Below are 14,453 nucleotides of genomic sequence, written 5' to 3' on the forward strand. Positions count from 1 at the left end.
TTAACGTGTAAACTCCCACAAGTGCTTAAGCTGAGGTGCTAGCAGATTCCCTGTCCTTTCTCCATAGAAAAACCTGCCCTAATAGAACTGATCTTCGGTTCTCTGCCTGTTGTCAGATGTGTTAGATACCGGGCAAAAACTCCTCTGTGGGAGAGCTGGAGCATTACTCTTCACTCGGGTGCTGACAGACACCCCATCTCCGTGGGGAGCAGACTGCACCCAGCTGGCAGAGCCGTGGGGTGCCAGGTTCAGGACAGGGTATGCTGCTGTAGGAAGAAAACCCAAAAGCAGAGCCCGCAGCTGAAAATCCCTTCTCCTGAAGGGGCATTTCCACCTCCCAGGCCTCTGCTGGGACTCTCGGGCTCCCAGTTAAGACTTTTCCCCCGCAACGATCAGGCAAAGCGGTTCACGATTCGTCTTTCTGCGTTTTCCCACCACATCCGGGGGAAATCGGAGCCGGACCGCGGCTCAGACAGACGGGGGCTCACCGCCCGCTTTCAGGACGTCCTTCCCGAAGGGCAGAGCGGACCACCCGCTCACCGGGCGCCGCCGGCGTTGCCCGCTCGCCCCGCGGCCGAGACGCCGCATTCGGGAGCCGGGCGGAGCGGAGCAGCTCCTCGCCCGCGGGCCGCTCCCAAGGCCGGGCCGCGCTCCGGGGCGGGCGGGCGGCGGCGCCGTGCCCGCGGCGGGGGCTCGGGGCGGTGGCGCGGGGCGGAGCGCGGGCCCGGGGCGGGGCAGCGCCCCGCGCGGGATTGGCGCGGCCCGGCGTGATGCCACGTCCGGCGGGGGAAGCCCTGCCTCGCTCGGGAGCCTCCCCGCCCGCCGCCCGGCTCGGCGCGCAGGTGGAGCGGTGCCGGCGCGCACGGAGCGGCGCGGCGCAGCCCGGCACGGCTCGGCGCAGCTCGGCTCAGGCGCGGGAGCAGCCCGGCAGCGCGCCCCGCTCCGCTCGGCCCGGCGGCCGCCGCAGCCGGCGGCATCGCGGCGGGACCGCCCGGGGATGCGGCCGCGCTAAGAACAAAAGCCTTCTCCGCGGTCACGCTTCGGGGTTTCGAAGCGCGGCGGGGAAGGGGCCCGGCCCGGGCAAACTTGGATCGCCGCCCCCTCCTCGGACTCTCCGCGGCGTCCAGATCGAGCCGCACGAAGCTTCCCCGCACGCCGCGGGCAGCGCCCGAGAGCCCGTCGTCCCCCGGCCTCCGGCCGTCCCGCCGGGGCTGCCCGGACCCCGCTCCGCCCGGCGCCGGGGCCCCCTCCTACGGACCTTGGCTTTGCCCTTCGCACGGCAGGTGGCGGGGCCAGCGGAGAAGGATGCGTTTCTTCCCGTGGGGATTTTGGCTGCTGTGTGTCGCCTCCGCCCCGGCTCGCGGTGACAGCGGCAGCAAGGCGAGGAGCTGCGCCGAGGTCCGGCAGCTGTATGGGGCCAAGGGCTTCAGCCTCAACGGCGTGCCCCAGGCCGAGATCTCCGGTGAGTCCCGCGGGGCGGAGGGGGCCGCGGCCGGGGCTGGGGGTGGGGGACGGCACGGCTCGGGGCGGGCCGGAGTTTGAAGCGACGAGTCGGAGCCGAGCGGTTCCTGCCGGGCTCGTTGCGGTGCTCCTCTGCCCTCACGGAGGGTCGGGCGGTGCGCGCGGATTTGCGGCGGCGGAGCGCGGGGACGGGGTGCGCGCAGCGTGCGATCCGCGCCGTGCGGGGCGCTTTCATTGTCTCTTTTCTTCTGCTTTGAGCGCGGCTGAAAGGGTTTCGGGATTTGGGTTTAGAAAGCGGAATAGTCAAATAGAAATGGGACTGGGAGCTGGGAAATACCACAAGGTTATGGGAGAGGAGGATCGCTTGACTTAGTCTTTTGGATGGCAGCAAAGTCAGAAAGGGCGTTTGTCAGTAAAAATGAAACGGGAGAAAGACGACCGTGTGTCAACTTTGTGCAGCGCTGAGGGAAGGCTGAGCAGCGTGCATCGGTGTGCGTTTGGTTTTGTGGCTGCTTTGAGAAATCCTGGATGATTTTCTCTTCCTTACGGAAGACTTATGAATTAGCAAAGAATACTCTGAGTCTGGTTTGTTGGTGGTTTGTTTCTTTTTTTGTTGGATTTTTTTTTTTCCCAAATCTTCTGTTCATTTTTCTTCCTCTGAGAGACAAAAATATAAGCTCAGGGCAGATACTGAGGCTTTGTTGCTTTTCTTTTTAATTCATGTACAAGTTTTGATACACCGACACGTGACCCATATCTGAGAGCTTTCCCCCCACTTGTGGGAGCTTCCTTCTTCAGACAAAGCATAAAACATGCAGGCGTACGTGCTGGAGCCGACCCACAGGGACACCCCAGGAAGATTGCAGTTTGTAGTTCACATTTAAGCTACAGAACGCCCTATGTGGAGCATTTCATTGCGTTGTTTTCCAGGGAAACAAATTAGGTATCCGACCCGCAAATGGATAAGGCTGAACCATATACATATCTCACAAATATGAACAAATTAATACTTTCTTTGTCAAGAAACCGAGACTGAATTTCCAAAACAACATGAGCAGTCCTTGAGGTGAAACAGCGGACAATTTCAAAATCATTTGAGCATCACTATTAATGGAACAGTAATTCTGTTAAGCAAGAAAGTGGCTTCTTATAAATTTGCATCTAATTATTACAGTCACATTTCACATGGGAAGTCCTTGGAAGGCTGACTGGGATGGCAGTGGCACTGCATGCAGTAGCAGCACCACATGGGCAGGCACACGGCATCCCAGCACTGTGCTTGCAGGTGTCCCATGTTAGCAGTGCGCGGAGCATCATGTCCCCTCCAACCACTGCCATTCAGAAAGTGACCAAGGACACCAAGGTTTATAGAAACCAGGAGTTTTATTTCTAAAGGGCTTGGAACGCCTTAAGGAATAGTATGTAAGACTGCAGCATCTAACTGGGCATCCCTAGGTGTTGCTTTACAGGGAAATTAGAGATAAATGCTGTGAAAAAAATGAGGAATGTTCCTGGTAAGTAACATGAAGAAGTACCTAGGGGAGAAAAAGGTTCCGTATATCAACAGCAGCAGGTCTCTGTTATTAGCCCATCTTGCTAATGGACTTGATGATTTTCATAGGTAATTGTTTTCTGTACCTACTCGCTGATAAATATCCAGGAACGGCCTTTTCTGTTGGTGTAGTACTTGACCAGTGCATTTAAAGCCTCGGAGTGCCTGAACTGGAGCACAGTGCTGTGTGAGCTCCGTGCTTCGCAGCAGCTGTGCAGATAGGGCAGGAGGTAGTGCTGGGTTTGCTGTCTCCAAAGGGAAGAATCTCAAGCCCTTCTTGTGGTGTCCCCACATGTAAGTGTGGTATTGTTCAGCTGGACCACGCACACTGCTGTCCTACCAGCCCAGCTGTGCCCTGCTCACTGCTCCAGGACTTGGGTTCCAAGAGATTAGTGTGTTCCAGGCTGGAATGGCCGTGTTTGTGTTTAGCTTATTTACGTGCTTTACACTTTCTAACTTGTATTCTTTATTATGATTTAAGAGCATGATGAGTAGCACAAAGTCCCCACAGCTCAGCAGAAGGTGGTACTGGTCAGTTGTACCTTGACATGGTTATTAGACGGGTAGCAGATGGACATCTGGTTCAGGGATAGGCTCTTGGTGTACCGCATTTCTCATGGAACACTGCTAATGTTTCTGTAATGTTGTACATGTTAACACATCTATGTGCTTTAAATGTTTTGGGTACCATTCTTTAGTGTGTTTAGGGAACATGTTATATCTCATTACGTTGAAGTCCATGGCAGAACTCTCAAACACAAAAGAAGCATCTTCTCATATTAGTAATCCTGACAGGCCCACATCCACCCAATTCTCAGGTGCAGATCTGTGCAGGAGAAAGTTTCTGGTGCTTGGAGAAGTGCTCCCTACTGCTTGGGTTTGGGAAAGTTACCCATGCACTTCCCTACACCAGACTAACTTGAACTAAGTTTTCCTGTGTGCAGGATCGTTCCTGCCCGCTGGCTGGGTGACCCACATTCCCCTCCCGGGATTCCTGAAAAATACAGGAAAATGGTTCAAGATCTATCAATTCTTCTGTTTTGTCTTGATTCCTCTGGCCAACATCTATTTCTGCTTTCCCATTCTTGCTACATGTGTGCTATTGCAGGTCGCCTGAGTTGTGACTGAGGGTGTACCCCTGGATGTACCCGTTCGGGCCCATACTGGAGGGCTGGTTGTCTTGGGCTCACAGTGAGGTTTGTGACGAGAGAGTCCCTGCAAGAGTTCTGGCTTTGGGGAGAGCATCCAGCTGTCACTGCTGCCTTGCTGGAGTTCTTAGCGTTGTTGATGTAGGTTGGGTGATGCTCTGCAATGTTTCAAGCTGAGGTAGTTCTACTTTGTCCCGGAGAAGACTTGAGAATTGTGATTTGATGTGGATGTGCTTGGCCCTCGCTTTGACTTGTTCACTGCTGTAATTAATCCTTGGGCCTGCCTTACCTGGGGATGAATGTAATGCACCAAAAGAGGAGGGCACAGAAGAAACCCAGGCAGCACTGCTTCCGAGCCAGTTATGTATCTCAGGATTGTGCTTCCCCAGTTCCTTTGCTGAAAGGAGGTCAAACAATTTGTTTTCATCTTCAGGTCCTTTTAGGCTGCATAATTCTGTTTTGTAAGGAAAACATTGTCAAGTGCATGTGTAAAGAGTTGTTTGGAGGAATGTTAGATGAATAAAGAACAGGTCTGGCTGCAAGGCTGGACTTGACAAGGCTTTTGGAATGTGAAGATGGTAATGGAAGCCAATACTGGTAGCGTTTTAAATTCTGGCAGCTGCAGTATGAAAGGCATAAATACAAAGATGGACAAACCTGTGCCTGTGGTACAGAAAATAAATTCGGGGCTCCTCCTTTCCCAAGGAAGGATATGTGCCACAAGCTTGAAAGGAGAGCCTCTCTGAGGTTGTGGTTGGGCTTGGTTTGTAATCACACAGGGCAGGAACAGCAGCTCAAGGCTAGCTGCTGTGTGGGGAGCTTCTGGGCACAGTCCCAGCCTGTGTGCCCTAATGGACTTAGGGACAAATCGGTTTAAAATAAAATATGCATATTCATACACACTTTGTAATTGCGTTAATTTGTCAGTTGAGAATGTGTGCATACAAAACGATTTATGAAAATCAGATTTATGGAGAAAAATGGGCTCCCTCTGGTGGCTTGTGCCTCGGAGCAGCACGTGCCAGCACACCTCACTGCAGCTACGTTTGAAATTTGGAAAGCTTTATGCTCAGATATTGATGAATCATAGAATCACCAAGGTTTTCTGTTGGTGATGTTATTTTTCAGAGAATCTACTTCTCTGTCACAGCAATATGAATGACTAAACTCTCATCACGTAATTATCCTTATCACTTGTCTGACAAAACTATTTCAGCAGCTTCTCTTGTTGGTGAAGCAGAACACGATTAAGACTGATGTTTCCCAGAAAATGTGTGTGCCTGCATAGCTGGAGATGCCCACACACCAGCACCTGTGAAGCTGCAGTGCCCACCTTGGCTCTGCCTTTCCTGTTCTTGCCCTGTTGGTGCCTGGCAGATGCCAGTCGGTCTCTTTGCGCCGGCTGCATTTGGTGGGAGATGCGTGGCTTCTGGCAGGGCTTGTGAAGCTGTTGGTTTAATGTTCTGTCGCTCTCGGTACAATCCTCTCACATTGAGGGGACAGGATAGATGTATTCCACCGGGTAATTTCAATAATTAAGTGTGCTTTGACTTAACCAAAGAAGGGAGGGAGCTGCTAACTTGATTATAAAAAATGTCTGTTTAGAGCCAGAGGTTTTGTTTCCTTTGCAGATCACAATGCTGCAAGGAGGGGGCATGGAGCACTTACCACTAGCAGCAGCTGGGCACAGGCTCTGCACCATGCCTGTTGCTGCCTGCTGGACTGGGGAGGGGAGCATCACGCTGTATCAGGTCTGGTACGGAAGGCGAAGGCAGGATGGACTAACAAGTAATAAGTAAGTTACGTCAGAGTTGTGCTTGTTTTTCAGCACTTCTGCTCTATGTGTTTACTGCCTGACTGCAGTGTAAGAAGGGAAGAGTGATTTTGTAGCGGCTTGGGGGGCAGAGGCACCTCCACTTGTGTGGTAGCACGAAACAAGACAGAGCTGACACTCGTTGTCCTCAAATCCTCCTCGAAAGTGTTGCATTTGTGCTTTCCTATCTGTTCAGCAAGAACTGTTAGCATCCTCCTCACAGCCGTGAGAGTAGGTCTGTCTCACTGTGATGGGACAAGACCTGGAGGAGTGGGACCCTAAAGGCTGCAGGAAGCAGCAGAGGATTGAAGATTATTCCACTGTCCTTTGTAATTTGCAGAAGGTTCCTTAGATGCCACTGCATCAGAAATAAAATACAAAATTCTGTGCAAGCCAAGATTTTCCTTTCCTTTTTTTTTTTTTTTTTTTTTAATTCTTAAATTTAGACATGCGGAAGACAGAATGCCCTCTCCTGTGTTGCGTTGCCTATACACTGTGATGTTCTATTGCCCAGAATGTTATATCTCTGGCAGGTGAAACCCATGTTGAGGTAACACTTGATTCCCAGGGAATCGGGTTACCTCCACTCCAGATTGTTTTGCAAAAAATAGCAAAGCTTGAGACTGCAGGCACCTAAATTGCCTGTTCTTCATGCCAGGGCTGTGAGCTGGGTCAATGACATGTCCAGCAACAGGCTCCTCTTTTACTTGGGATTTTTCAGACATGGGTTTTTTCCCCATACAATTGGAAGAAGTGGGCTGTGCTATAAAAGTTACCCGCGATGCCCTAGCTCTGTGTTCTAGAAAATACATTAATCACAATTGCGTTGACCATATAGAGATTATAAAACTAATGTAATTGTGTCTCTTCATCTGCGGTGCAGCATGAATCACAAGTACAGAGCTGCCCAGCTGTTACGAACTCCTCTGCTAGCAAGATGAGTAAAGCACTTGTTAAAATTGCTATGCATTCTTCTGAAGTATTAAAAAAAGAAAATAAGTTTTACTGTGGTTTTTCAGAGCAATGCGATAGTACTTATACACTCAGTCAATCTTTTATATGGCTAAAATGAAATTCTCTATGACAAACAGTTTTGGCTTGCAAAAAGATTGGTATTTTATGGGACTGTAAAACCATGCGGTGTAATTTAGTTGGCATGTTTCCACTGGCATTACCCAAGTCTTACCTCTCAGCTGGTGCAGGCTGGCCTATTTCTGAAATAGGAATGCTACATAAATTCCATTGGTTGCTAATTTTTGTTCATAAATAAGAATGTTGTGCCTTAAGAAATAAAGATTAATCTTATATTTTTAATACGGATCAGAAAGAAGCTTCTTCCATCAGTCTCTTCTGCTCTCTGCTCATGGTACTTCAGTGGAGCCTGAAGAGATCTGGCCGTACAGTGAGAGCCCGGGGTGAGGGCTGAGCACGCACAGGGTGGCACACAGGTGGCAGGGCTTTGTACACCACATCTGGTCTCTTTCTGCTGCCTTGCAGCCAAGCTGAGCAGTGCAGCGCGGTGTGAGGATGGCTGGGGTGGTCCCCATCTGGATGCACGTTTTCAGTGTGAACCTGGAAAAGCCCCTCCAGTTCTTTCCAGTGGTTTCCTCTACTATAAACTCTTAAACGGGATGTGATAGCGTGAATGACTTGGGGAGTTTGGTTTGTTAAGCTGTGGATGGGGTCCCAAGGTATGAGAGCACCTCAAGAGAGCAGCGATGTCTCCCGATGCAGCTCCTTGGCCCTGCACAGCTGCATGAGTTTAAAATAGTCATATAACAGTTTGTATTTCTCAAACATCTGCTTGGCTCTGTGACAGAATACCAAACCCGCCCTGCAGAACTCTCACTCCCCTCTCATTTGTGGGAGGTCTCCCAGAGGCTCGGATGTCAAGGGAAGGAGGGGTGTTTCTGTAGAGAGGCTCTCTGAGGCCTGGCCATCCTGCGGTCCCATCTGCTGTGAATTTGGGGAAGGGCTGCACAGTGCTGGGAATCCGTGTGTAGGAGTCTCGCTGATAGAGCCGCAGCCCCTGGGACTTGTGCCCCGTCCTGCTGAGGGGGGGGCGGCTGCTGTACTGTGGGGCAGAGGGTGTGCTGCAGAGGTCAGAGAAGTGCTCCCGTTGGCCTCTGCCCTTTCAACTGCTGCTAGCATATGCCGTCAATTAAGCCCAGATAAGCAAAATTGATAATATGATGTTGCATAAATACGTGCATGAATCTCTGTAGTGCATCAGGTAGTGGAGTCCCTGCACGGGGAGCAGGAGCAGGGAAAGCTGCTCGTTCCTCAGCACTGCCTTGGAGCTGCTTCCCCAGGGCAGTGGTCACAGGCTGTGCCACACCTGGGTGAGCGTCTGCCTTTGTCCTCCTTGGAGGCTCTGCGGTGAGCTCAGTGACTGCTGGACTTGCTGTGTCTCGAGAAGCTGCATTTGATTTTATTTGATCTGTTGATAGTAAACAGTGATTGAGTTGTCTCTGCAATGCACTGATCTCGGGAGCAGGAAAGGTTTGGATGTGGGAAGTGCAGCTTAAATTCTTCTGTGAGCTAGAGCTCAGTTTGCTGACGGTGCGTGATAGGCATGGGGAGTTGGAATTCAGTGTGGGAGGGAAGGGCAGTGTGCTGTGAATGGCCTCTAGGCTGCTTGCCTGGTGAGCATCCTACTTGGTTAGCTGCGGTGTGAGAGAGGTGAGTTTTGCTGGAAAATTCCTTGTTTAGGTAAACATGTCCGTGCCATGCAGGCGTCTTGTGTCAGGATCACTGCACTGATGAGTTTGCTGCTCCATGGGATGAAACTTCCAGGGGAAACCTAAAACAAACTGATGAGTGACAACAAATGACAGCACTTCTGTAGGGCTAAATAAAAGTGAAATTTTAACGAATAAATCTTCACAGGTGCTAGCCAAGAGTACTCTGTGACTGAGCCCTAGTTAGAATAGAGAGCAGATACCTTCAGATACTGGGCACATTTCCATTGAAAGCCAAGAAAGAAAGCCACTGTGTTTAACTGCAGGATTGTTTGTCCCAGTATCCCAGACCAGCTGTCTGGGGGCTTGAGTTGTGCTTTAATAAGTAGCACTGCCACTATTGTTCATGTTGCACTGAAGCATTTTCTCCTGTCACAGTCACAGATCAAATATTTTTCACAGTTACCAATACACTACTTGACAGGGTTTAGGACCAGCATTCCTAAATATACCCGCTGATGTCTGTTTGTCCAGCAACACAATGTCTTGTGTTATCCTGCTATCACTGATTGCTTTGAGCATGTCACATCACCAAGGCTGGTACGTGGAGCACAATGACTGGTTTTGGGCTATGCGTAAAATAAAGATGTAGCTGTACTGGGGGAAGCTCAGCAGAGACCACTGAGGTGGCTGGGGTGCTAGATAGAGTATGTGAAGTACAAGGGGAAGTGGTGAAAGCCAGGTCTGTAGAGCATTCGGGAGTGAAGTCTGGGAGACAGAAGTCTGGGGGAAATCGTGCTGCGAATCTCTAACTGTTGAATAGACTGGAACAGAGAAAATGGAGCCAGGCATGGGGGCAGAATGGGAGGTGGCTGGCACAAACTGGAGCTGGAGAAATTCTTATTTGATCAGTCAGAAGACTTTTTCAACTTTGCTGGTTGAACGCTGGACCAGGAACCTAGAGAGGTGGTGGGGTGCTGATATCCCTCCTCCCTGGAGACATTCTGAGTTTATCTGGGCAGAGCCCTGGGGCATCTGCTCTGACTGGTTCTGCCTTGAGCAGAGCTTGGGCTGGATGGCCACAGAGCACCTCTCAGCTTGAATTGTGATTCTATGCAAATGCTTCATTTGTGCCATGCAGATAGATTGGGATTACGCACAGGTAAAGCTTCACCATCAACGAGGGTCTTCAGAGAAGGAAGAGTGAAAGGAAACTCTTCCAATTCTCCCTTGCAGCGGTTGTATTTTTTGAATTTACTTGTTAGCTTATGAAATATGACATCTAGTGAAATTGAGGAGGAGTAGAAATGTTCTCCTATATAAGATCTATGCTGGTACTCCAGAGATGTGAGTTCAGTTTTGTGCTTTGGCACACATCTGAGATGACCCTGGGCGTATCGCTCATTCTCTCTGTATCTCCAATCCCCATCTGTGCATTACCATCTTTAGATTATAGTATCTTGCTTTTGTAATTTGTCTTTAAATTATAAACTCTTGGAGTACTACATCTCACTATTTCATGATATTTCACTATACAGTACTTAGCACAATGGGACCATAAATCTTCATCAGTCCTGCGGTACGTGAATGATAAACAGGAGCGGCATAATTTAGGTCCACACTCTGCCTTCGATGCTCATTATGGATAAAGTCATTTTTTTTTGGTTTATTAAAATGCTGTGCTGTTCAACTTAACAAGATGCATGGGCCTCACTGAATGGATTTTTATGAGCCCATTGGCTTCTTTTTTTTTTTTTTTTTTGAAGGAAGAGAGTTTGTTTTTAATTTTACTTCATCATTACTTATTGATTACATGTTTCTAAACAATTTACTTAGCATATCAAGTAACAATAAATTCCTTTAACCTCTGTCTTTCAGTGTAATTATTGTCAACTCATCACTTAGTGCTTAGTTCAAAGGATATTGAATTCTGTTCACCATGAGGTAGAAGAGAGTTGGACTAGGTCCTGCAGTTCTTCTGAGGATATAAGCCAGTGCTGTGGAGTAGCCAAGTGCTGAGCTCAAGGTTAGGGTCAAATGCTGGTGTGAGCTGGTACTTCTGCAGTGCGTGTGGAGCAGCGTGCAAGCCAAGGTAAGAATTGCTGCCTGCTGTGCGCCTGGGCTGGCTGAGATGCGTGTGGCTCTGTCAGTTTGAAGGAGAGTAGAAGCACTACCGGGCCTTCCCCTCGTCGCTGAGCTGCTGCTCTGGAGATGTTCTCCCACTCCCAGGGAAGGAGCTCTCTTCGCACCGTGTCCCCCACAAAAGCCCTCTTAATGCAGATGACGTTACCCGCCATTTGTAGACAGAGAAAACGCCACTTGCCAAATTTGCAGATCGCAGTTGTGTTTCTGTCAGCTTTGGCAGTTACACAGCTTCTGGAAACGCTAATGAAGGCAATCTGCTTTTAATTTAAAATCCTCCCTGAAGAAAAAAATAGCTGGCAGTGGAGGGATCCGGCAGTGTCCTTGTGTGAAACTCCTCTTTCCTTGTTCTCTGTGGTTCGCTTTAGCCAAGAAGAAACTGTTAATTAAAAAACACTCCTAAAGTAGCCAAATATGCAGGAATGTACAACAACTACCTGTACCAGTCCTGCAGTAAAGCACTCCCTTGTTTTCATTTGATGAGCAATTCTAATTAACCAAATAAAAATACTGCTTGCTTTGCATTTAATTCAGCGTATTTGTCACCTCTCGTATGATTGAAGGACAGAGGATGGAGAGCTTAGTTCGGATGATTATTTTATTTTTTCCCTTTGGTTCAATAAGGCCGAGGTGGTCAAGCAGTGCAAAGAGAGGAAAATGCTGGAGGAGTAGAACAGGGCCAGGAGCAGCTCCTGCAGCCTGCCCCAGTATGGTCAGAGGAGTGTGAGAAGACAGCATTCCTCAGAACACATTTGAATTAAGTTTCTTTAAAGGCATTTTTCTTGGTTTAGAAGGTACTGCACACAGTGCTTTACACAGTGGTAAACAGTGCTTAGAGGAGAGCGTAAGGAATGTGTGTCTGTGTGCAAAGGATGTGTTTAACGCTGTAGAAATCAAGGGACTGGTCAGGGAATGTCAGAAGACATGAAAAATGAGCAAACCTGTTCTGCCTGTAGCTGATTTTCCTTTCACACCAACACTCGTTCTGAAGAGGAAGGGGCAGCTAATGAAAACGCTGATTCAACCCAAGGGAGAGTATTGGCAGCCTTTGCCGTAATGTAAGAAATTACTCTAGCTATTGACTTGCAATAAATTTTGCCCTTCCAGTAAAAGCCTGGACATGTGGGTGCCAGGGAAGCGGCACCTGGCACCAAGGGCCATAGCTGCAGAGCTCCCAGGCAGCTGCAAAGCGGGGCAAGGCATTGTAGGGCTGCACAAGCACTGCGGTCTGCTTAACAGCACCAACTCCGTGCTCCCATCTGCTTTAAGGCTAGACCAGAGGGAGGAAATTCTGGTCTCACTGCCTCCTCTGTGAGGATTTATCTTGGAATTTTGAAACCCAACCTCCTGCTCCATTCCTAAATTTAAATCCGCAGCTTCTGACTGAAGACAGAACCATATGTCAGTGAAGCACTGGGGCACAGCCGTCCTCTGTGTATTTATAATCTGCTGTTGCATTAGTAGCTTGTTGTAGAGAAAAGAGCCAGAAGAGAAACCGGTATGGTGAGGCGCTTTTTGGGATGCTCACTCTGCTGTCCCGTTAGGCACTTAGGCTCTGCTGTGTGTGGACGTGTTGGGTGGCTAATCTGGGGGTCGCCTGCAGTAATCCAAAAGCATTGCTCTGTTCTGTGGAAGTGCTGTGCTTTCAGAAGCGGCCATGGTTGGAAGCACTGCCACACAAAGGAAGGCCCGAGCACAAGAAGCTCCCAGCCACAGCAGATTCCCTGATCACCTTGGGGAGGGGGCAACTGCCGGGCAGATGGAGGAAATGTGTTCTGGTAATTAGTTGGTGATGGGCTCCTCCCAAACAGTGAAGGTTTGTGGTTTTTTTAATTAGCTATTTAATATGTTTGTGCAGTGGCATGCCTAACTAACGTGCAGTTACCATGAGCACACATACAAATGGCAGTAACGGGTACAGATGGCCATAATTACCCATGTTGATTTCTGCAGTAATCACGCACACAACACATCAAGTTCGGCTTAAAAATGGTTGTGTGGGACAATTTGTTTCCCACCCACCCCTGTGTTGTGTGTGAATATGCTTGTGTGACCATCCTGTGTGTGCCTGGACCTGCTGCTGAGACAAGTATTGTTTTTCGGTGGGTGTGCAAGATGCTCAGGCACAATGAAGAAGGCTAATTAGCTCTTCTTCAGTGTCTTACTTGTGGTGCTTTGGGCTATGGATTTTGCCTAGCGCTGGTACAGCAGCAGGGCTCAGATGGTGATTGGTCCCAGCTCAGTCTGCCCAGCTGTACAAGCTCTCATAGGGATACCATGATACCATTAGGGAGGGAGTGTGATCATGGCACCTTTCTGAGGTCTCTCTTGGGGAAGGGTACTCTTGGTGCTCCCCAACACCTACAGGTTCTGAAGGGAAGTATCAGCAAGCGCATCCCTTCCTAATCCTTTAATAGACCTGTTGTCCATGGATCTGTCTGGTCTGTAGTCCCACCAGCTGCATGCTGTCTGCTTCCATAAAGCCCAAAGCAGCAAGCTCAGAAGTGCACCACCCGCCGTGTAAAGAAACACTTTCTTTTGTCTGTCTTAAGCTGAAAAAGAATGCAAGCATGCACGACTCTTCTGCAGTTGGATCATCTGCCTTAAATGGTAAGGAGCTGTATTCATGAGATAGTTCAGGGTTTGGGGAGCTGCTCACACCCTCCCCTCCCCAAAGAAATGCCCAAGGGAGAGGATACGATACCAGATGGCTGTAGTGGTGCAGCTTACAAACACAAATGGAGCTGCTCTGAATGCCTGGGGGATCTGGGGGTGTTGGTTGGCCACAGAAATGGTCTCTGCCAGCAGCTTTTTGCTTCTGGTGGGCTCCTTTCAAGCACAGTGATTGAGGAGATGCTTCTGCGTGAGGCTGAGCTAGTCTAGGAAATGTCAGAGACAAGTTAGAGAAAGTATTTCTGGGTTTGCTGAGTACTGCTCCAGATAGAAGCACTGAACACCATCTGCTCTGACGTAGCTCAGAGGAGGAGAAGGTCTCCAAACTGCTGCTGCTGTGTGCACTGCTGGTGTAGAGGGCAGCAAGCAGGCAGCTCTGCTCCGGGCAGGGTGTGTGGGTACCTGCCTTGCCGGCTGCTGGGGCAAAGGCTCCGGCAGAATGAAAGCCTCGGGGATAATTCATGTGTCTGCACTTCTCTGTGGAATGGCATTAATCTTTGTATCAGGAGACTACTTCTTTGTCCCCCGGGGTTAAATCTTGAAGGTTTGTGATAGCAGTTAAAAAGCTGGGGCTACAAAGGGAAGTTTAAAGAAGCCTTGCAGGAGAAATTCATGTCACGGAGTGAATAGGCTGTACGCTGTGCAGTGTAATGGAGAGCCAATCTGAGGCTGATGACTTTAACGCAGTCAGTAGTGCAGAAAAGAACTGTAAGTACTTCCAAATCCTACGGCTGTCCTTTCTACAGCAAAAACATCTCTTTTGTGACGGTTGTTTTTTGTGTGTGGTTTTTTTTTATATATATATATATTTTTCTTTTTTTTTGAGCTTTCTTTTAGTAGAAATGGGCCCTGCTAAATATTTACTTTTCAGCCAGCACTTTCCCTATCAGGTTAATTTGTTTAGAACCTCTTTCTTGCCTGCTTGAAGCCTGTTTTGTTAGGTTGCTGGGTAAAGCCTTCCTATTTTGACAGCCTTTTTACTC

General features: G+C 49.2%; 1 protein-coding gene across 1 annotated transcript in view; it reads left to right on the plus strand.

Moving 5' to 3' along the window:
- Window positions 1-1,276: 1,276 nt before the first annotated feature.
- GPC1 (glypican 1) overlaps window positions 1,277-14,453 on the plus strand; it is a 160,669-nt gene continuing 147,492 nt past the window's right edge. Inside the window, 1 exon segment of the mRNA NM_001303227.1 lies at window positions 1,277-1,462. Coding sequence (NP_001290156.1) covers window positions 1,306-1,462 — 157 coding nt within the window. The 5' untranslated portion in view covers window positions 1,277-1,305.

Source organism: Meleagris gallopavo, chromosome 11 (genome assembly GCF_905368555.1).
Source record: "Meleagris gallopavo chromosome 11, MGAL_WU_HG_1.1, whole genome shotgun sequence".
Lineage (NCBI taxonomy): Eukaryota > Metazoa > Chordata > Aves > Galliformes > Phasianidae > Meleagris > Meleagris gallopavo.